At 41.8% G+C, this 23,589-nt stretch overlaps 1 protein-coding gene across 3 annotated transcripts in view; it reads left to right on the top strand.

The window, feature by feature from the left end:
• lrba (LPS-responsive vesicle trafficking, beach and anchor containing) overlaps nucleotides 1-23,589 on the top strand; it is a 198,456-nt gene that overhangs the window by 78,965 nt on the left and 95,902 nt on the right. For all 3 annotated transcript variants that reach the window (XM_078262819.1, XM_078262827.1, XM_078262811.1), the window contains exons 34-36: nucleotides 8,347-8,411; nucleotides 10,820-10,928; nucleotides 20,155-20,321. In XM_078262819.1, the coding sequence (XP_078118945.1) occupies nucleotides 8,347-8,411; nucleotides 10,820-10,928; nucleotides 20,155-20,321 (341 nt within the window). The remainder of the gene's footprint in view (nucleotides 1-8,346; nucleotides 8,412-10,819; nucleotides 10,929-20,154; nucleotides 20,322-23,589) is intronic.

Raw genomic sequence — 23,589 nt, 5'->3', positions numbered from 1 at the left:
TATCGTCTGTTTCAGAGCATCAGAGAGAAGCGCAGACAGATCAGTGGCACCAGATTTCGGTAGCCAGGGTTGGCAGGAAGAAGATTTTTTTTTTTTTTTTTTTAAGTAAATGTTCCAATTAATGATCCAGGCAGAACATTCTCGTCTCCCTCCTTCATTTTGAAGTCGAATGGTGGCTAGAACGGCTCCGGGTCAAACATCAATATGGAATGGATTAATCTGCGTTATTTTTCTTAACGCGTTATTTTTTCTCAGATTAATTAATCGAAATTAACGCGTTATTTTGACAGCCCTAAATTAATTATTCTATTCTTTTAACTGTTCACGGGTCAGTTCACCTAAACAAAACTTACCTCGTATTGTATATAGCAGTGCAGTTTTGTTTTTATATGCCCTGGTATTCACTTATCTACTATTACTAAATACAGCTTCACTAAGCCACTAGCATAGCTGTAGTCTCTCAGCCTTGTTTTAACATTATTCGCCACCAACTGGCAGCAGAAAACTCAAGAGATTGATTTCTTGAAACACAAACACATAAAACCACAACTAGCTGTATTACAATATAGAACTAGGGGTAAGTGGGAAATGTGGGTGAACCAATCCATCAACTTACACCCAGCGCGGCACAAAGCCCGACGCAAGTGTCTTTGCCGGTTTAAGAGCGACTCAGTTGTCAATTTCCCGTCCAGCGCCCGCGTCGTTTAAATAGCAAATGCACCTGCGCCCATCTTTGCGCCCACGCTGGTCTTACAGGGAGGTGTGGTCAGGTGAATTCTTGGCGTATTGCTATCTTGAGGCAGCAAGAAGTGATTGCGCCATTGACCAACAAAAACCTGGTCTAAAGTCAATAACGCAGCATTTCATTGTTATTTTAACAGCGAATTAGTAAAATGTGCCTAGGCTTATGCACAGCGCGCACACTATGCTTGTTATACACACACACACACACACACACACACACACACACACACACACACACACGCACACACACACGGAAGCGCAGGAACACACAAACATGCAAAAGATTACAAATAAAAATATTATGGTGCAAATCCGCCATCGTAAACGCGCCTGGCTTTTAAAGGGAATGGCAGTGACACTCTGATTGGTTTATTGCATGTTATGCCCAAAACATACCTATGAATTAATGAAGACACTAAGTACAACCCTTTTGAACCATGCGCCCGGTGCACGGACCCTTTTTTTCCCGCCGTGAAACTAGCAAAAGTGGATTTGGACAGGTCCTAAACGCACCCGCGCCATGCGCTTCACGCCGTGCGCTTAGATTGTTAAAATAGGGCCCTTACGGTTAAATGTTTGTGGGATGAAAGTTATTGTATTGGATTATGTGGTTTATTGAATTTAGGAGCTGACACATACACTATCTCTGTTGTAAGCAAACAGCATTTTTGTTGGGACCACTGATGCAGATAATCTTTTTTTAATAGTAATTCAGTAACATCAATGCTAACCCGTTAATCCAATGACTACACATTAGCATTATGTTCCCAGCCAGTCTCATCAAAGTTAACCTGTTTAACAGATGGGCACCTCTCTCTCCCAGTCTGCAGGGAGAACAACATTGACTTCCCCAAACACTTGGTTCCTCCTGACCCTTGACCCTCTGACCTCCAGGTTAGAGGTAAGAGTGGCGGAGGCATAGAAGTTTAAACCCCTGCAGTCAGGGAACAGGTCGGGAGTGAACAGTCATCATGCGCCACACAATCAATAACATAATCTGAGAAACGAGGGAACCAGTTGGAAACTTAGTGGCCCTGGAAATGGGGCAAAACCAACAACCGGCAAGTTGAACAATAGGCACGGTTACTTATGCTTGTTTTATTAAGTATTCACTGTTTGTTAGTTGCTTATTTTGAATGTTATGTTGCTGAATGTGGAGTCTGATGTTTGCTAAATAGTCATTTATATCTGTCAGTGGACACATTTCTTCTTCTCCCCCCGTAAGTGAGGCTTTGATGGATCAAGAGCAGACCATGTTGTATGAACCACCTGGGGAGCGGATAGAGGTGAGAGAAGTGGCGAGGAATGTGATGAAACCAGGGGACAAAAATACTTTCCCCATCATTTTCCTCACAGTCAGACCCACACCCCGCTGTGCAGTTAAACAGGCACACAAGGTTCAAGATCAGTGCAAATCAAAGTGTTATTATTTCCCCTCCCTCCCTGTTCGCCCTCACCCGGTGCTCTGCTCCAGTGCCCCTTTACAGCCGTGCCACGCGGCTCGGTGTCCCCGCCATCACTCTCCATTTCAGAGGATAATATCATGCTGTATGTTCTTTGAAAAGGTACTCTCCTGTGAGACGTAGAGAAAACATAGGTACACCAACTGGCACTTAATTCTGCAGGCTCCCTATCGTTGCAACTATGCAGCCAGAGAGGGGGCGGCGGGATGCGTTGTGTTGAAGGAGGTGGGGGTCAAGGGGGACTTCCTGACAGGAAGTGAAGTCTAACTGAGAGGGGAGAATCAGACGTGAGACTCCTAAAAAACTGTGTGGCTTTTAATTTGGCTCCCAGCCGGTTTTACTGTGAGCTGGCTTCAAGTGGCTCGGGACTGGAGGGCCTCAAGTGGCATAAATGGTTGGTTATTTATACACAATGTATAATCCTGTTTCAAATAAATGAATTTCCCTGACAGAGCCCACTCCTCCTGACAAGCACTGTTAATGTAATGTTTTCTTACCTGACAGGTCCCCAAGTTATAAGGCCATGGAATGTATTCTTACGTTTCTCCCCCTGCTATCCTCCCTCAGCCATCCTGCTGATTAAATCGTGTCCTGGCTTCTTTGCTCAGATCTGGAGTGGAAATTCACTTGCATTTTTGATCTGGTAAAAGCCAAGTTCAAAACTTGGACATGATTAACTGTCATTCCTGCTCATACTTCAGGGGGGCTTACACAGAATTCAGAGTTGCACAGAGTCATATTTTAACAACCATTATATTCAGTATCCTTGGGTATTTTGATGACAATCGGTTAGCATTGTTAAGTGAGGTTTGGTCCTGTCCAGATTTGTAGCATTGAAAGCCTTAGTCAACCGAGGACATATTTTACATGCTATTCTTGTTAATGTGCGGTACATTGTGTTGAATTCATACCATCATTGAAATATCTGGAAAAAGTTGGGCTACTTTTAAGAGCAACCTTGTAAAGGATAAGCGGTTACAGATTACGGACAGATGGATGAACCTACATAAAATGTTTTGATGCCATTGACTTATAAGCCTAAACTACATATCCATCAATATGTCTTAATCACTGCACATTAAAATCATTCATTTAGCAAGTTCACATTTCTAATTATTATGCATCTCCAAATGAGATGGCTGGAAATGATTCTACGTTTCCTGGTCAACTAAAAGCTAAGACGAGAACCCACAAAAAGATTGATCCTGCTCTCACCAATAGAGCAACTTCTATGGAATTGAAAAGGTATTGGGCAACTCATTTTGAATCAGCCTTATTAGAAACCAGTCTGTACTGCGACTTAAAGCTGTTTGTGTATTTTGTTGTGCTGCAAAGTAATGCAAAATACTCTATTACTGAACTGTACTGAAAAGTCTAGACATACAGTTTGAACAAAAGAAAAATATTCATGAAAATGAGGTTGTCGTTTGAGGTGATGATTTCATTGCTCATTTAGAACTGAACATCTGTTCCACTTGGACGTGCAACAGCTGCACCGTGTTTAAGTATTCTTATTCTCCTACATCATTAAAACCCACTGACATTAAACTGAAGGAACCACATACCGCATTTGTTCCAAGATAAGATTGCTAAAGTATTTCTTTTAAACATGGGTCAGTTTCTTATGATGCCATGCCGGCTTATTGAATGTACTGTATACATTTATGGGTTCCACTTAAACATACTTTTCATGCACAGGTCAAGTGTTGTAACATGTTTCTGGTTTGTCTGTTTGGTGTATGCGGGGGTTTAGGTCATGTTTGTTCACTCTTCATGTTACTGTAGCCATGAAAGTGTAAGTCCATGAAGCTCTTGGAGACCCTGCAGTATAAATATTTGGACATCAGTAAATATTCCCTCAGTTGTGAATTTGATCGTGCAAACACCAATATAAGTGTCTGTTTTTCTTTAAGCAGATACCATCTGAACTCGCACATGTGGACTGTCGAGGGCCAGAGTAGACACACCGGTGTTAAGTTATTCGTACACAGACGCATGTTTTTCAGACACAGCAGCATGAATAAACAACAAACTACTCAACTTCTGCATTAATCAGTCAAAAGGACAATGATGAATAACGTATTTGATAGTTTATGGTAAAAGTAAATTTTTGTTTTGTCTTTGTCTCACTCATCCGCACGCATGGGCTGTATTTGTTGGTCTTTGTTGGTATGAGATGGCTGTTTAGAAACATTTTGGTTTCCTTGTCTGTTCTTATTCGGTTTGTTTAAAATGCCACCACCTGTTATTGATATGTCACTGGCCTAAGGAACTTTAACTTTATAGCAGTTGATGACAGAATTATTCAAATTTCGTGTTCAAAAGGTGCATTTAGTTTCCATCTGCTTTGTCTTTTTACAGTCTTATTCTGTCACCCTGTAATCAAACTCCTATACTGTTATACTTTTTTGGATGTGAATAATCAGTAGCTCTCAGCCTATTTCATTTTTGCCTCTGCTGCACTGCCACATTTGACATGAGGATTTATGCTTTTGTCGTCCCATCTTAAGTTGTATCCCCATAGCCTTTCAAATCAACAAATACTTGTGATTATGAGTGATGCCACCGAAAAGCACAACCGACTTATTTGTTATTTCAGGAGAGCCGAGACATTTCTTTCTTCAGTGTTGGAAAATGTTTTCCTTGTGTTGTGGCGAGCCTGATGTTTGGAAGGCAATTTTGCTCAGGAGGTCTGTGTTTTCTCACTAGTGGTAGTGGTATATTTAGATGTTGATTATGGATAATCAGCTGTAATGACGGAAGTGCGTGGCATGTGTGTTTAGACTCAATGCCATCATCGTGGAACACAGACCAAACAGAGCTCTCTTATTGGCTTCAGATTGAGATGGGCATTTCCATGAATAGATTAAAAATGTTCATTCATACACGCCCTCACGCACAAAAAAACAAAAAGGTAACAAAATGTAGCATCTTGTACCTATATTAAACATTGGCAGAATTTCCAATCAGGATCAAGGGACAGCCCTCTCTCTCTCCGTCCTATCATCTGTTAGGTCAGGTTAAAGGTGAGAGGTCACAAATGGCTGCTTGTATCCTCTCATCGGGAGCGCTGTGGTCATGGCCCCTATAGCGGCCATAAAAGCCGTGACACCGCTGACCAGGGCAGCCAAAATCCAATATTCTATCACTGACCTGTCTCCGTTTCCTTTTTTGTCACCGAGAGATGTCCCTCAGATCGGGGTCATTGCTTTTTTAATTCAACTAGAGAAGCCATTTCTTAGCCCATAATGACACCATTAGTCTTGCTATCACCTTTGTCTGTGTCCACGAAACGCCAATGGCCTCTACGTCGTTTGTCAAACCTCATTTAGAACCGAAGCCTTATCGAGCTGCAGTTTTGCGACAATCATTTTATTTCTGCCGAAGAAGCTTTTAGTTGTGCTTTAAATTCTCCGACTCCTGCATCAAAGTCCCAATGTATTTTAAAGAAATCACATAAACAGGATTTAATGTCACTGGTTCTCCAGAGAGGACGACTCTATTTACTTCCTGTGGTGTTTATTTGAAATCCAGAAAGTGCAGTCTGGCCCGGTATGGAATATCCCCACAGCCACTGGCTAACGCTCATGGTTAATGTCCTTCAACTGCAGTCTATGCTTCAACTAGAAGGCCCCAAGGCTGCTCTTACACACTTCCTCTAAAGCAAGCCTCAGCCGCAAAACCCTCTGCCAGTACTCCACTCCAAAACACTGTTTCCACTTCCAAGCCCAGACTTTTATTCCCTCTGTGCCCTCTTTATTTGGAATGTATTGTAAACACGGTCAATGCCAATATGGTCTTTTAGGACAAAAAGCAGTTTTGAATTGAGGTTAAGTGTTCGGTTGGTGTCTGTATGACGTGCAGTTGTTTACAGAGTGATGGTGCGCAGGCATTTCAGAAGAAGGGTTCCTCTTGGCTTGGTGCATGATTGGTTTTGATTTACATGTGTTGTACCGAAAGGGGAAGAAATGTATGGTTTCGAAAATTATCACAAATGTACAAATATGTTTGGATGTGTATTAGAACTTCTTGTAAATTTGATCTTTCCTTCCTCCTCATAGCGCTGATATCCTCGTCCCTGTGGGCTCTCTAGGTTTACTGAAAGGCCAGTCGCTACATAAACACACAGTTTCCTCTATCAGCTCAAGAGATGATGACAGCAGAGTTTAAAACGTTTATGCTTCCATACACATACAAACTGCGTGGCTTTCACATACTTTTTGCAACTCAATCAAATGGTTAACTCAATTAAAATCTGTTGTTTTGGCCACTTTGTTGAAAGGAGAATTTCTTTAAGAGTGGGGAAAAAAATGTATCCTATTATTTTCACCACTACTGAAATTACTATTGCACACTTATCAACAAATGACACATTTTAATAAAAGCTGACGAGTGTGGAATGTATGGCGGCTTCAAACTGTGATTAATGATTTTTTTAAAGAGTAGTTTGGTAGTTTAGGTCTCTAACCTGAGGTTTTTCGCGCATATTTCTCCATCTCCCCCGAGAGGAAGGGGGTGGGGGTGGGGGGAGCGCTGTGAGGTTCAGACAGGCCCCATGACCTTGTTGCTTTATTATTCTTTTGACGGTTGTGTTGAAGGTGTTGAAATATTGAACAGAACATGAGAGACGGTGACCGCTGAGTTTCCCTTCTCTCGTTGTCCTTTCAAAATTGAGGATTTAAAGTTGCACACGGCTGTGGTTGGATTGTTTAGACTGACACCTTGAACCATAACGTTAGTCAAAGAGGAGGAAATTTGTGTATTGACTTGTGATAAATGCACTCTCAACACAGCTCTTTCACTCCTTTCCACTAGTTTGCCAGCTGATTATGTAGCCTTAGCTGACCAAAGCAGTCAGTGTGCCTTTTTTGGATGATGTTTCTGCAGGAAAGCTTATAGACACTCTGTCTGTAAACCACCGAGTCACCAGGATGTTCCCATGAATAGGTTTCTACGGGGTCCAGTTATGAAGAGTTCAGATTTCAAAAAGTTATTTACTTGAGCTGGAAAAAAATTGTCAATTAATTGAGTCGATCGACTGCAAAGTAATCTGCAACTATTTAGAAAATCGATCAATCGTCAAAGTCAAGGATCTTTAACAGGGCGTCCTCAAGAGTTACTGCAGGTGGGGGGGGGCACCAAATTCATGTTAATTTAAAAAAAAAAGTGTTTTCAGTACAGAAAAATACTACTGCACAGCTATAACGTGTGACAGGTGTGTTAGAGAGGGTTAAGTAGGTCAAAAGTTGTAAAGAAACTCCCGTACACTGCCTAACTTGCAATAAATAAATTTCCTTGTAGGCAACGTTTTCGTTACTAGACCATCATCTGGCAAATAGAATGAAGCGAGTTCGGTTGCAACTTTTTTTTTTTTTTTAAATTAAACGTCTTAACATGAATCCAACATATTATTTGCAAATATAAATCAGCCTATATGTGAAAAAGAAGACCTTGATGATAGGCTTACTGGTCACTAAGATAGCCATCCCCAGATACACTTCATCCTAAGGATTCACTGTGCCACATGTACAGTATGTTTAACATTAAAACATGATTTAAAAAAAAAAATCATGCCAGCAATGATTTTTATAACTTTAGTTTTCTATGCACTAAAAAGGTATGTATAAAATCTTTAGGCTTTTATTGTAGGCCCAGTTTAATATGCAACTTAATTTTTATAAAATATGTAATATCTGTCCCTCTCTCAGATAAGGGGTCCTTGGATTAAAAAACGTTGAAGACCCCTGGTTTAAGTAATTATTCAAGCAGAAATGCCATAAAATTCCCTGCTTTTCTCATGTTTTTTTATATCATTGCACACTGAATATCTTTAGGTTTTGGACTGTTGGTCGATAAAATAATCGTTAGTGATCATTTTACTCAAACTCTGGAGAAATTATTGGACTCTTACAACTTTAAACTTTCGTTATTTTTTTTAATTTTTTTTAGTAGCTTTCGGAAGGAATGTATTAGCACTGCCTTAATATAATCGCCTGCATCCAAATGTGGAAGCTTTATTAACCAATCTATACTTCTATATAATAAGAGATTCACTGGACCATGTGTAAAATGTACCTTTTATATAACTTGGTAAAGTCATGTCAGTGCGGTTATTGATATTGTGTGTGTTCTCTTGCAGGAATGGCAGAACTCCATCCAGAAGAATGCAGGTCTCGCCTTTATCGAGTTGGTCAATGAAGGCAGGTAGGTACCTCTGACGTGCTAAGTGCTTTCCTCTCTCCTTGCAGCAGCACTTCTTCATTATCTTTCCAACCTCTAGCCGTCAGCCACTTTCCAATTTCACCATTCCTGGATCACATCACAGCCTCTAAGGCCCTTGTGATGGGGTGGCTGTTCTAGATTCTGGACAACAATCAATGATGGGGGGCGGGGGTGTTAGAGGAGCTTGGTAGAGTGAGGATGGAAGATCCCTGAGTTTAAGGCTCCATGCAATACGTGCTCATCCCACAGGGATTTGGGAAAAGGAGGGAGTTTAGTTAAAAGGTGACAGGCCCTGATCGCTGGTTCCTCTGTGACAGTTGGGAAATCACTCTTGATTTCCTGCTTCCCCCCCTTGTCAGTTTATGCCTTTCTGGTTGAGCCTTTATCAGCCTGTAATCATCTCTTCTGCTGTCTTTTTTTTCTTTTTTTTTCTTTTTTTTATAATTATCCCGACATTTGAGCCTCTCCATCCCTCCCTAATAATAAGACTCTCATTTCCACATCAGTTCCTCTTAGTCTTGGAATACATCAGTTGCCGATTTAGAGAGCCATACTTTCCATTATTGATCCTCAGCTTTTAAAATTGGCAGAGGCTAATCCACAGTAATGCTAATGAGACTGGCAATGTACTGTAGTCCTATGAGTTCTTTGTGGAGGACAGGATTTGTGATTCACTTAAGAGGCTGATCTTATACAGCCATAACTCAAGTCGGGGTTACTAGTGAAAGTGCAAACATCTGTATGCAAATGTATGTCTGGTCTGTCTCTTAGTGGACATCAAACAGCCATTTAAACAAACATGATGATTAGTTGCACATCAAATTCCCCACCAGTCCTGTCATTATTTCATTTATTTGATCAAAGTCCACCCTGAGCAGGTTTTGTGTAATTTATTAATGTAATTTATTTGACAGTCTGTAGAAAGGTCTGCCCAGAGTGATAGCAGTTTGATAAAACGGGGTGTCTGCAGGTCTTGAAAGGTCTTACAATGCATGGAATACTATTTCCTCATAAAAGGCCTTAGAAGGTATTAAAAAGTCTTAAATTTCATTAACATGGTCTTAAATATTTTTCTTGCCATAGGCAGCAACGCTACTTCTAAAACGTTTCTGTATGCGCTTGCGGACCGTTGGGAGACGTTATACCCTTATAAATCACAAGTGGTCCGACTTTATTTTTTTGGTGGAGCACTAGTAGACGTAAAACAAGCACTGCAAGCACTACTGCTGGCTACAGTAGCTAGGAAGCTCATAGTCCCATATGGGCAAGTGAAAAACTTTTAAATAAGCATTTTTTTGGATTTGTTAATCGGTCTATTTCGCCGCTTATCTGGATCCAAGTCAGTCACATTAGTTCAATTAATTATGTCATTAAAAAAAAAGTACTGAATAAAAAATTGTTATAATAAATAATACTAGGCCTTTTCTATCTTACTGGGACGCTCATACTTTGGCCAGTATGACTGTCAAAGAGGTATTAAATGGTATTCTATCTGGTCGTTAAAAGGGTCTTCAAAAGTATTGAATTTAACTAGGCGAACCCTGCAGGAACTCTTTATTATATTGCTTATTACTAAATATTTTACTATTTTGTCTTAAGAGAAGTCTGTTTTGTCCATAAGTACAGTCTAGCACAGAGCACCATAAAGAAGGGCAGCGGCTGGGTTATTGATAGCGGGGCCACGACGGGACCATAGAGGCTGCAGAGGCCCCAGCACCTCCGCTCCCCTGCTGCCCTGTGCTGAAACAGCAGGCTTAGGTTACAGCCATCCCCTGGCCCCTAAACCCCCACCCCACAGTCAGTCCCAGCCCTCCCCATCCCTCCTCTCTGGCCCCTGGTCTGTTATTGTTCCACTTTGCACAGTCCTAACCTTTAGGGCTGTCGAGAGGTTTCTTCGACCTACGCGCGCGCACACACACACACACAACATGCATGTTTCATCAACACTGATAAGAAGAGGGAAGTAGGCTACATATGTAGCAACATGGGCAGAGATCCTCCCTCTTGTCAGATGCATATCATTAACAAGTCAATTAGCACCTGTGGTCCAGTTAGAGGATCTAGGATCTGGTTTTGTTTTGTTTCCAAATTAGATTTTCTGCTTATTTTGCACGGTTCTTTTTCAGCATTTTATGGATATTACATGGCTGTTCCATCTCTAAGTTACCATATCACAGTGTTAAACAGATGTTTTAAATACTCTGAAGCTCAAGATTTTATGATATTGCTAAGCATCTGGCTGATATTTTCCCCTCTATGATGGAAGGAAGTTGATATCCATATACATAATAATAATAATAATAATAATAATAATAATAATAATAATAAAGAATTGTTAATACATTATGTAGTGTTCCAGTGAGCTGTTTCTCCATCTCCCCTCTCCCTAGGCTGCTGAGCCACACCATGAAGGACCACCTGGTTCGTGTGGCTAATGAAGCTGAATTTATCCTTAGTCGACAGAGGGCCGAAGACATCCATAAGCATGCAGAGTTTGAGGTAAGATGCTGCACAGCTCTGGCAACTCATGCACAGACACACGCATATGAGAACAAAAAGACTATTGGCATAATTTCTTATCATGCATGTAAAAAAGAAATCTATAAAATATTAAAGTCTATCCCAAACTATATTGGTTTTACAGGTTTGGGATTGTAGCATGCTGTAGAAAATGACAAACTTAAAAGCTACTTAAAAGCAACTTAAAGCTGAAATCTGCAACTTTTCAAACGACCACAATAGATGACTAATAATTATGTGTTGCATTTGTGCTGCAGTTTTTCTGTATGTCATTATTAGTGTTGGTATGCAAAGTGTGGTCAGAAGACCAGGTAATGAGATTGCCTAAAAGATGATGATTTACAGTAGTGAGTAAGTTGGACAGCATCCAAGACCTGACAAATCTGATCAGCATTTCTCAATCCAGGAGTGTCTCAAACATGTTTTACTATGCTCTACTATACAGATGGATATAAAAATATATTTATATAAAAAAAGACACATTTCAACTTTAATTGTAGACTCTGTGAAGAATGAGGGAAGATTATAAGATCAAGCTAGTGAAGTATTGCAGTTCAGACTTTTTTTTTTTTCTTCTTCTGTACCACGAAAAAATGTTAACCAGGAACAAACTGTCATAATACGTTTCCTCCTGTGAGATCCACAGCAACTTCAGGCTTGCTAAGCTCGGACAACAAAAGTCCATTTGTAGCTTTAGGCCCATCGCACTAAGACTGCTTTGATAGAAATGTTTAATAGTTTGATATTCCTATGCTTTGTCTGTAATATAAAATATATTTAATGAAAACAAGGAAGGAGTAACAGTCAGTAAGAGCATAGAGGAGCTGATCCAATGACTACTCAAAACTTGTCCATCAAGTTTTAAGATCTGTCGCAGCAAACCCAGAGGGTAGATGTTTGCTTTTCAAACATAACCCTAAGCTAAACGTGAGTGCATACACAAAAACGCACAGACTTGCATACACACTGAAGTTGTTTGAGGCTGGAGATCAAGCTTGGCACATATCACTAACCAAACATTGTGTAGTGTTAATGTATCCCTGTGCCTCTCTGTCTAACTGCAGTCTTGCCCCTGATGCATACCTTCTCCCCCTCCTCTTCCTACCAGTTCTCAGCACAAATGTTGCCATTCACGTGTAGCTGCCGGTCAAACTCTATCCTGACCCATGGGCACCCTTAGTTGCCCCTTTCCCAGTCCAACTCTGCTAAGCTCTCCCTCCCCCCCCCCCCCTCCTCTGCTTTCTAGATCTCACCAAAATCATTTCCTGTCCTGCTGAGATCCTGTCCATTATACTCCCGCTGGGGGTGTATTTTGCCAGTGACAGGAATATGGCATCCTCCCCTCTCTTCCATCCCTCCCTCCCTCATTTCTCAGGAACCTGCTAGCACTAAAATCTGCAGACAGACCTGAGAGGTGCTGGCCTGAAGGGCTGACTGTGTGTAAACCCACCGCCTCAGCCTTCAGCCCCCACTTTGCAGTAAAATATGATGCTTTTTTAAAGGTTCAACGAAGGGTCTCTCTGACATTTGGGTAAAGTAAAATCCCTCAAGAGGGTTGAAAGTCAATCAGAGGGGTCGAGGCACATCAAAGTTTTGCCTGTGATTGCTATGTTTTGAGCTCTTTGTTGGATAGGCTGCTTTTCTGTGTAATTGTCATCCTATTTTTGTGAACCCTTATTACTCACTGTGCTCCAGGTGTCAGTCATTTGCACACAGTATTATCTGACCGTATCAGTATCAACATAGACTGGAGGAGCATGGTTTAATTCTAGGTTGTAGCAGATTTTTTTGTTTTGCTGCATACCTACTCAATGAAAAGGTGTAAAGTGTTTGTGCTTTTGCAAAAGTGTGTGTACAGTATGCCAGCAGGTTGGGCAGCTGTCTTCATCTGACACAAGAGCAGCACAAGTAAAAATGGGTCGGAGTATGTTGCCTGACTGGCAGACAGATGGACTTGGCAGCCAGTCTGCACACGACAGCCCCAAATGATCCCTGCTCTGCCTCGGTCTCTTGCTGTGGCCGCAGGCCACACGCTTCTCGATTTTTCAAACTCCCTGGCATGTAGTAGTTTGGCATTGCACATAACAACCTGACTGTGCCAAGCTCTCCAAATCTAGTTGATTGTTTTGCTTTTTTGTTGTTTTTATAAGTCCTGTTTGTGTGTAGTACCATATTTCTTCTAGCTGAATCTTTCATACAAAGATTACTCAAAACAAAACCTTTATTACCTGAAATTGTGTACTTTATGTCTAACAAGAGTTGGACATGAGAATAAGAATGAATACAGTCTTTGATGCATGTTTGGTAAGAGTGCAAATGACAGGTACCAAGGGTGAGGCATCTGCTGTTTTGTTATTTAGTAGTTAGTTGTTGTGTCATGCTCACAGAGTCTACTCTGTGAGCATTCCTTATCCACCCTGTATCCATTTGTAGTATATATAATGTAAGAGACTGTGGGCCTATATTAGTACAATATTGTGTGCAGTGTAATAGGGTCAGGGTTTGTTACATTTCCAAATGAAGCAGCGCTATCAGTTACATGAACTGTTACTTAATTGACTGTAAAAACACAACAAATGGAAAGCTATAACTTTCTTTTAGTTGCATTTTTGTGTTGTCATTGGAAACTTACTCTACCCTTGCAATCGTCGAGGCGCCCTTAATCAGATACCCAACATAGCTGGTCCCAAACTAGGTTTCACAATTGAATTCCCCACTTAAATGCAGTTGCTCCTCTGTGACCTTTGAGAAGAAGTGAAGCCCTGATAAGTCTTGCTCTGATATTGCTGTATTGATTTTTGCCTCCATACAAGCTCTGCCTGAGCCTGCTAGAGCCAATGGTTTCATTTTGCACTGCCACAATAAAAATAACAGGCCAATGAAACATCCCCCCTGAGGACGGGGGTTGGAGGGTTTTGAAATAATTTTCAGCCATGTCCTAGTTTTTTAAAGCCTCTGTATTGTGTTGCCGTGACACTAAAGGTTGGTGATTGTTTTGTGAGAATAAACCTTAAAATAGGCCTCCCAAAATGACTCATTGTGGATGCCATTGTGTTACACTGGAAGTGAGAAGGTTTGCTTAGTCATCAATTGCCAGAACATAATCTGCATCCTCCCTCACTATACTGTTCTGAATTTAAGAGCACTTGCTTTGGTTTAGCAGAAGCAATACCAGAAGAGAGACTAATTCAATACATAAAAACAAATTTATGTTTGCTCCTTGTCAGAGTTCATATCCTTTAGAAGGCAGTGATGGAGGATTCTGATAGCCGTTTGCCTCAGAGACATAACATATGCTTTCTCTCTCACACTCACACTCTCACTGGCTCTCTGCGGGACAGAATTGAGTTATCTTTGGCCCTTAGAGTAAGTTATTACAGTGGGCTTAGGGTGAAACAGATGAAGATAACTAGGGGGGAAATCCAATTACCTTTTAGGGTTCTCTATCTAAAAGGATCCTTAATGTGAAGGAGATCTGCCGATCGGATGCCGCTGCCCAGCACAACAAATGATAGACTCTGATATCTTCCAGAGGAGCAGGAGGGAGAGCCCAAGAGATAGAAAGGAGGAGAGAGAAATCGAACTCCCTCTTTTTTATGGGGCTGTTCATTAGGGATGAAATGTGGTGGGCTCAGGGGCACAAGGGCAGATGAGAAGGTCCAGATAGGGAAGAGTGAGCAAGACCCAAGTCATTTCTATTCTTTCTTACCCTTCCCGTGCTTTTTTTTTTTTTTTTTTAATATACACCCCCTTGATTCATCTTCTACCGTTATATGGAGTAATTGAATTGACTGTCTGAGAGATCCTGTGAAAGCCAGACGATAGCGGCTAATTAGCGCTTGGCGTCATTGTCTTCCCTCTGCTGAGCTTGTAAAACGATCCGGTGCTTTTCCCTACGTTAATGACATTAACATTGAGCTGAGGCTCATTATGTTGCGTTATCATAGCACTGGTCTCTGGGAGCTTGTGCGTCACAGAGCTGAGTATCAGAGAGAGCCTGGGCAAGGATGTTTTGTAATAACTTAAGAGTGAGAGCTGACCTAACTTAAGCTGTTACAATAAATCCTAATTTAAATATAACCAGCAGGCAGATCAGTTCACGGATTCCACAAAAACCCATTTAAGAGAATTACTTTTATTGTTAAAACGGAAGCAATCTGCTGATCAAAGGTTACTCATACAACACACACAGTAAGGGCCAGAGAACCACAAGTCCCCAAGGCAATTTACACCACATCATTCACAGCACTCAGACTGATAGCTGCCACCAACTGTAGCTTGCCGTCATGTAGTTGTCGCAACTGTAATGCAGCATGTCAGCAGGGCTGGATGCCCGGCACCTCATTATGAACAAAACTGCTGTCAAGAGAATGAGGGGAAATAAAACAGGAACATGTCTGTGTATGTGTGATACATTGTGGCACAACCAGAAGGATATAGGTGAAATTTCATATTGTGGTGAGACAAAACCTCAGCAGTAGATATTTTAATTCAGAATAGTGACCTTTATTGTCAAAATGTATCGCAAGTTGGCATCTTTCAGCATTGCTTTTTGTCCTTTCTTGGCAGATGCTTTCTTTTTTACTGTACATGGACTGTTTGACCAAAGACACCAGCAGGTAGAATGGGAGAAGTGGGTTACAAAAGACGGTCGGGGAACAGTAGTCTCAGTCTCACTGTAATGAAGTCCCCAGGTACCTCCTCCGCAGCTCCCGTCATTATGTGTGACCAGCTAACCCACCGAAATATGACTTTACTCCACAGTTTCCTTTGACACAGTCTCTTGATTCAGAAGGAGAATGTTCTTGGTTTATTTTTTTTATTTTTTTTATTTTTTTTTTTACCTTTTGAGCAGTGAGCTCAGGATTGTGTATAAAAGTTAGAAAACAATTCTAGCTTATGCAGAGCAGAGCTTTGGCAGTGTTTTGTGGCTTTTTTTTTATAGACATGTATTTATTGAATTTTAACAGTTTACAAACATACATGTTGATACATTTAACAAAGCATATAACAGTCAAACTATAAAATAATCTGTTTTGTGGCTTTTCACAATTTTTTTTGCGTTTGTTTGCTGCTTAAAGTTCATATTGTTGATAGAAATCTGTTATCAAATCCAGCCCGAGCCCAGTGCCGCTACGCTGTATTCGTGTTTTCAGGCGACGACCAATACGGAGGACATGTATTTTTCACCTGGTCGCGTCCTTTCTTCATTTGACTATTTTTCACCTCCGGACGACAGTATGATTTTTCATGTGGCATGACCTTGAAGCCGAGCCGGAGTCATCGTGAAAAGATGGCAGCAACGCAGACTGATGTAGCGAGAGGAGGGCGCGGTTTGCAGAGGCAAGAGGTTTCTGGGTAGAAGAGATGAAGAGGCTGCCAGCTGAGCATGGTGACCAGTTCATTAAAGATCAGCCGCAGACAGTGTGAGGGGAGGAGCAGAAGGGGGGGAGTGGGGGGAGAGACACTTTGATAAGTGTTGCGCCTGCGTTAACCTTGATGGCCGCTAGCAATGGGCCGGTGCCAGCAGCAGGGATCTGTTTCCACTGGATTAGATTATTTTTTTTCCCTCCTGTGCTCCAAGAGAAGGAGGAAAAAAAAAATCAATACTTGGAAGCGCGGCATGACAGGGGCATCATTTCAGAATTGAAGTGGCTGTCAAGCATTGTCATTTGGTGACTTTTGTTCGCCATTGTACTTTTAAGCCCTCATTTTTCTCCGCCTCGTCTTCCTTTCACTCGTTTCATCCCGAGCCCATTGTCTGAATTCCCCTGGTGACATTTTATGTTGCAATTTAAAAAAACTCGAGGCCAAGAGATCAAGTGCAAGAGAATCTCTTTGAAACCAATTGGTGGACTGGTTCAGCATCTACTGTTGTTTAGCGACCCCCATCCTCCTTTCTCATTTCATCCTCTTGTCTCCCTAGACCTCCATTGTGTTCCAGGAGGAATTTATTTGTAGTACATTTGCATTCTTTGATACCAGACAAGGACAAGCCTGATGTCTCGCCTTCCTCTGGACAGTTTCTCTGCCCGTTTGTAAATGAAACCGTCTGGGAGAACTTGTCGACGGATGTGAGAAATTGGAGATTCTCGCAGAGCGATAGCCCAGCCTTGGAGAGTGTGTAAGCCCTGATGTGCCACCAGTGTCAAGAGATTGCAAATCAAGCGCTTTAATAACATCTCTGCTGGTTTTGTTTCTTCCTCCTGTCCTCCAACAGAACGCTGAGACCCTGGTTTTGTCAGCCGGCGTGTTGAAGGCTCACTGTGGCACGGCAACACCACCAGACCTTTCTCTGTCACTCTAATTGATAAACATAGGGCTGATATCTTGTAATGAGCCTCCTTTCTCCAGCCTATTATACTGGTTAACCCTCTCAACCCAGCGAGGGAGAGGCGGAGGGGAGCCCAGGCGTCATCTGACAACAACTACAGCATTTAGATAAGGCTGACACAGTTACAACAACACCACCACCACCACTGTGAAACTCATCTCCTCGTTTCCCCTGCTTATTATTTGTACAATCAGCGCGGCAAAAACATGAGCGAGTGGCAGTGATAACAATCTTGAGCAACAAAAATCCGACCTGTGTTCTATTTTCTGGCTCAAGGAGAGGTTTAGTAATGTGATTAAAATGCACGTGTTTCAAAGCTTTGTGTCTGTATGTGCGTGTTGCAATTTTCTGCCATTATGGGATTTTCGAGATGATTACTGTTCTTTCCACTCCCCCAGTCACTTGCCCAGCAGCCCTTTTCCTCCCCAAACTCCAACTAACACACACATCCATAGTTATTTATTTGAACTGTTGATGAATTGCGGGAGACACGACTCAGTGTAATTGACTCGATTAATGCCAGCCATTATCATTTCGTCTTCACCGACCTGTCTCCTCCGGCAGAGCCAGGCACTCACGCCGGGCGACCCTGTCAGCCAGGCCATGTAATGGAAGGTGCTGCCCATGATTACAGTGTCGCAAGTCATAACGGTCTCACTGCCAGCAAGTTGTGCCCTGGTGGCTGTCTGGGTAGGAAGCTAACAGAGGCTTAGAGTCTGCCGTCCCTTTCCTTCAGCGGCACTCTTTTAACTTCCAATGGTAAATGGAAGTGCTTGTCTCTGAGCATGTCTTTTTAAGGTTGTGTTCTTGTCAAAATATGCACACTGACCGCTTCAGTCGCTCCAAAAGAGGCATGTTTCTATTTGGAAATGGGAACAGATACTTTTTAATTTACTTCTTATGTTTCCTCAACATTCCTTGAAAGGAAAGAAAGCACAGTTTGTTTGAAAATACCCAAAATGCTCCTTTTTAGTTTCTGCCCTCTATCCTGTCAGTGGACCTGGATGGAAGTGAATTCAGGATGGTGCCAACTGGGAGATTTAGTTATTCGCTTTAACCTTCATAATAACATAACATAATAAGTCCTTCATAATACCCCGGCATATTCTCTGACTTCACATCAATGGAATGACCCTGGGAATTAACAGTGACTTGTCTTTTCCACTTACAAGCAAACCCAACGTTGAGTTTTAATGGCACTACTGATGTGTTCAACTTTTTTGGTTGTTATTTTAGGGGTGAGTCTGTGAATTTGGCCTTTTCTCCTGTAGTCGACTTTGGCTTCGGATATGAGAAAATCCCATTACAGCATGGAGGGTTTGGGTGTTTGGGCAGGCTCAACACACAGGTGATGAAGTGTTTGTTTATGGTTATGAGTTTGAACCCAGCACTGTTGATTAGTACTGCAGACTTTACATGTCTCAGAAAGGGGCAGATGGAAATGGACTTCATAGGCATGCTACTTACATCTGTTCAAAGAACGGCAATCCACATAACAATTTGTTTTGGCAAAATTGATTATTTCTATAATGTATAAATGGGATGTGTTTCTCTGTTGTCCAAGAGTAGCATTGTTTTCTGTTGAAAGTATAATATACGGCGTCATATGCAATAATCTGATGCTGAGCGTAGAATTGTAGCATTTTGAACACCATCCTCTTAGCCCCTTCCTTTAGTCCAGCTTTTTAGCTTGTCCTAATTCCTGCTTGCCTTCAGTACCACTGATCAAGATGAATGGGCATGCAACACACACACACACACACACACACACACACACACACACACACACACAATTCTCTGGTTAAAAATTTGAAACGCATTTCTTTTCCGTACTCCCTTTATTTTGCTATTTCCCAGGTCATCTTGCTGGAAGGTCAAGGCCTACTCTAATGCCACACAAAGAGACATAGATTGATAATTAAGGCCCAGCAGCCTGCAGAAAAGCCCCTCTAATTTGATTTATACTTATAGATTTTCTGTCAGATATGAAATGTTGTCATTCAAATTGAAGAGGAGGACCCATTATAAAGCGCTTTACTGGTAACTTTGGAAAGCAGGTTGCATTTGTTCAGCCATGCATCTGGGTTAATACCAATGGGCTAGTTTAAGGTTAATTTAATAAGGGGAGTAATATAACATTAATAATTGAATGCGCTCTTGTTCTTAATACTGCAGCCATTTGCCTTAGTTGCTTTTCTGAGAACATGCAGAGGAAAATATAAAAGCATCCAGCAAGCCCGATGATCTGTATGGCTAGCCTTACTATACATAGCACATGATTTTCCCCCGTCCCTTTTTTATGCTCACCTTCAATAAGAATATCACTTTGAAACAATACTTTCAAAGTAAGCCATGAGCGTAACGTGAGTTTGCAGTTGAAATTGATTCTGAAACCGAGATTGGAACTCAAAACACTGTTTTAAATTATAGCTGATAGTTTCAGAAGGTGTTTTACTTTTCACATCGCCGCAAAGTTCAAAGGCCCATTCTGATAACAAATTCCGACAGAGAAAAATGTCCTCCCTGTGCATTGTGGGTATCGTGTGATTTGGTGTGCCGGAGGGCATTAGTAAATACGTGTCCACTGTTATTAATCAACATGACATGAGGACAGAAATGACCCTATGCTTTTCAGTTGGTTCTACTCCCGAGTATGAGTAGAGTTTCTATATGTGAACACACTGTGTCTGTATGGTACCTTCCTATAGACCTGCCATATATGTTCCACAAGTTACGAGCCCAAATTATAATTTATATGCTGTGTAATTCAGTCTCTTCTTGACACATTTGTGTCAATGTCTTTGCAGTGCACACACTCGTAATACCTTTACTTACAGAATGTATAATGCATCTTTTCTCTTTCCTTCCCAGTCAAACTGTGCTCAGTACGCAGCGGAGAAGCGAGATGAGGAGAAAATGTGCGACCACCTGATCCGAGCAGCCAAGTACCGCGACCATGTGACAGCCACACAGCTCATTCAGAAGATCGTCAACATCCTGACTGACAAACATGGAGCCTGGGGAAGCTCTTCCATAAGGTAAAACAAAAGTCCATCAACAAGAAAGAACCGTGCTCTTTCTGGACGGTTTTACATTCTTAAATTCATATTTCATTTTCAAGTAAGTTTAATATTTTACAATTCATGCTAATGGAGGGGGGGGGTTCTGTGGTGCTGTTGAGGTTTTCTCAACTCTGTCACACTGCTTCACACATACACACAAATAAAGAATTTTATGTACATGTTTAATCCATTCTTTGTGTCTATATTGTTTTGTAAATGTAAACAAGACAAATAATCCTTTGATTCTATATGTTATCCCAATTATGTTGTGTTCCCCACATGCCAGGATATTTGAGCGACAATAGGTGGGCATTGTATAGAAAAAGCCTTTAATCAAGAGGATGCACCTGTTTTTATGAAACATGTTCATAGCGTGTCATTTTCACAGCCTTGAAAATTATTCAAACCACTGTAATGGTTTTTATTCTCATCATAATCCTTCTCATCCCCCAATACTCATGGCTTTGATTAAATTAGATTTGCAAAGGTGAAAATGTCAGCTGTGGGTTGAATGATACATTGAGAGAGATGAAAGCCATTTAAACAGCTCCGCTCCCATTAAGCACAGAAGAACCCTATCCTCTGTGTTTGTTTCACCAAACAGGCAGCAGAATCCAATGCAGCGATTCCCTAATGATGGCGGTTTGTGCAGGTAGTGTGTAATGGTGAGCTGGAGAGACGGCCGCTGGCTCACGCTTGTTAGGCTGAACCAACTCTCCAGAGACTCGTCTGGCGAGGGTTAGTTTGCTGTTGGATCAGGAATCTATCTCTGGCTGCCTTTTGTTTCCCTTTTCTATTTTTTTCTCTTATATCCGGATGCGGTGTATTATTTGTCATATCTTTCTTTCCTTGATACCCTCTCCCTCCCTTTGCGTCTCCTTCCATCTCTTTCTTTCTATTGGTCTCCATATGTACTCACACGAGGCTATTTACTATGGAGATTGTGTTCTACGAGCCCTGGCCAGAAAAGTCTCCCATTACTGGCCCTTTATGCCGCTGCGCTATTGATGGTTTTCCTAATGGCTGCCGATGGGCGCAGGGAGCCATTGGCACTGGGCCTTGGAGTGCAGCGCTCTTTTAATAAATCACAATCAGTCCTGTGCCATTACATCAATATTTTTGGTCAATTACTGTGAAGGTCAGGTGGTCGCACCAGAGCTCATGGCATAGGGGAAACATCTGGTGCTGCAAAACCCAGAAAAAGAACAAATAAAAGAAGAAAAAAAAATCTCCCAAGCACACCTGCATACCTGCAGGGCCAGGCGTTCTAATATAAGGGATGTCCGTTACCTAATTCCACGAATACGACAACTTAGAGAAGAGTCCTGCACACTGACCATTACGCAAGCAATAATTTATTTATTTAACGTTTTGGTCTCAGACCTTCATCAGGTACGAATACGACAACAAAACGGTGGTGCAGCAATATCCCTGCATGTTAATACTAACGGGAGGGGAGGGACGGAAACACACAATGAAATCCGCAACCTTTTTATTTCAGCTCTGAAAGTGAGATCCAGGAACACAAAGACAATACGCAGCTATGATTATGACCTTTTGTTTCTCGGGTGTAAAATCCAAGCCTGCCTGCTCACACGCCATAAAACCGTATTCCCCAAAGTTTCCATTCAATAAAGAGTCTGAAAATGAAAATATTATTTTCTCACAAGCTGATGGGAATTGTTGTTTCCTCACGGCAGGCATCTAATATCTTCTGACATAGTGTGACCCGCCTGAATGCAATTTGTGTCTTAATATCCAGCTTACAGCGGCCCCGGCCTCTGGAGAAAAGAGGTGTTAGGTGATTTTCCCTTTTCCATTCCCCTGCTTCGGCTGCGGTTCTCTCTCTCTTCCTTTCTCTTTGTCGCAACATACAATTTCTTTTCTCCTTTTCTCCCCACTCCTTGTCCTTTTGCGCTTTCTTGTTTCGCTATCTCCTTCAGTTATATCACCGTGCGTCCATGGAGGATTCCTTCCACCAGACAGAGGCAGTACCTATCGTTTTTGTGCCCTTGTCTGTCATCTAGTGTCAAGACAGACAGATCCACAGCCAGACAGATAGGGCGACTACCTGTTCATCCATACGCTTCTGTCCCAGTGCCTTGAGACTCAGGTGTACAACATGCCAGTCTGCTGTCTTTTTAAGAAAGGAAAAAAAAAAAGTAAATGAACAGCTAAGAAGATAGCCACAAATGAAACAACTGGCAGATGTCATTATTTTCACTCCTCATTACTCCATTCCCCCCCTCCGATCCCCCCCCCTTTCTTTGAGCTTGGGTCCACTGAGCATCCAGACTGCTGCAGTGTTTATTTGGGTCAGGAATCATCTTTCATGTATATGACACCTAGACAAAGTCGACGGACAGAGAGGGGAGATGAGGGCAGATGATGGAGAACGCCAACTCACCGTCTCTGGGGACTCGCACTACTCCTCTTTTTCCCCCCTCTCATACCTTCTCTATATTGCATTCTAATACGCTGACTAATGTACCATGGAAATTCACTCTGGATGCAGGAAGCGGGGGGAAATAAAAGGAAGGTGGCTGCAGCTGAAAAAAGGTTGAAGTGTAACGTAGAAGCAGCGTGCACACTTTTTATGCAAAGCTGCTGTTGACAATCTACCGATGTAGACACTCTGTTTGAGGCAAATGGAAACATTACTCAAGATGCATAGGTTTAGCATTTGCTGTTCTCCTATGTTGTCTTACTCTTTCCTTTTAAGCCTGCATCAGCATCCTTTTTATTCCAACAATCCTAACTTACAGCCAAAAACACACACACACACACACACACACACACACACACACACACACACACACACCTTGAACACACACGCACCTCGAACACCAAATCCTCTCCCTCTGCTCCTCCTCCCTCATATAAGCAGCTCATTTTCTGCAGCACCACTGCTCTAATGGACGCCCTTAGGCTAGAGGCTTCCCAGCCAAGGGACATCCATCTTTTGGCATGTCACCCTCCCGCCCGGCAAAAAATCTTTGTGATGTGCACTCCAATTTTTCTTCAGTAAATCAAATCTTCCTTCCCTCAGAAAGACGAATGCTTTAGGGTTGGAGTGTTATAGAGAAAATCAATGCCGGCAAAATTGAAACAGTATGCCCCTGTATTGATCGACCTTGTGAGATCGAAAAGGAACAGCTTTGTAACTGTTCCGCTGGACAGTTAGCTGACCTGTAATGGACAAACTATTGATATTAGCATTACTATTTTATCTTGTACTATGTCA

This window comes from Sander vitreus, chromosome 2, assembly GCF_031162955.1.
Source record: "Sander vitreus isolate 19-12246 chromosome 2, sanVit1, whole genome shotgun sequence".
NCBI classification, from domain to species: Eukaryota; Metazoa; Chordata; class Actinopteri; order Perciformes; family Percidae; genus Sander; species Sander vitreus.
The sequence above is the reverse complement of the archived record's forward strand: the minus strand, read 5'-3'. Positions and strand labels throughout refer to the sequence as shown.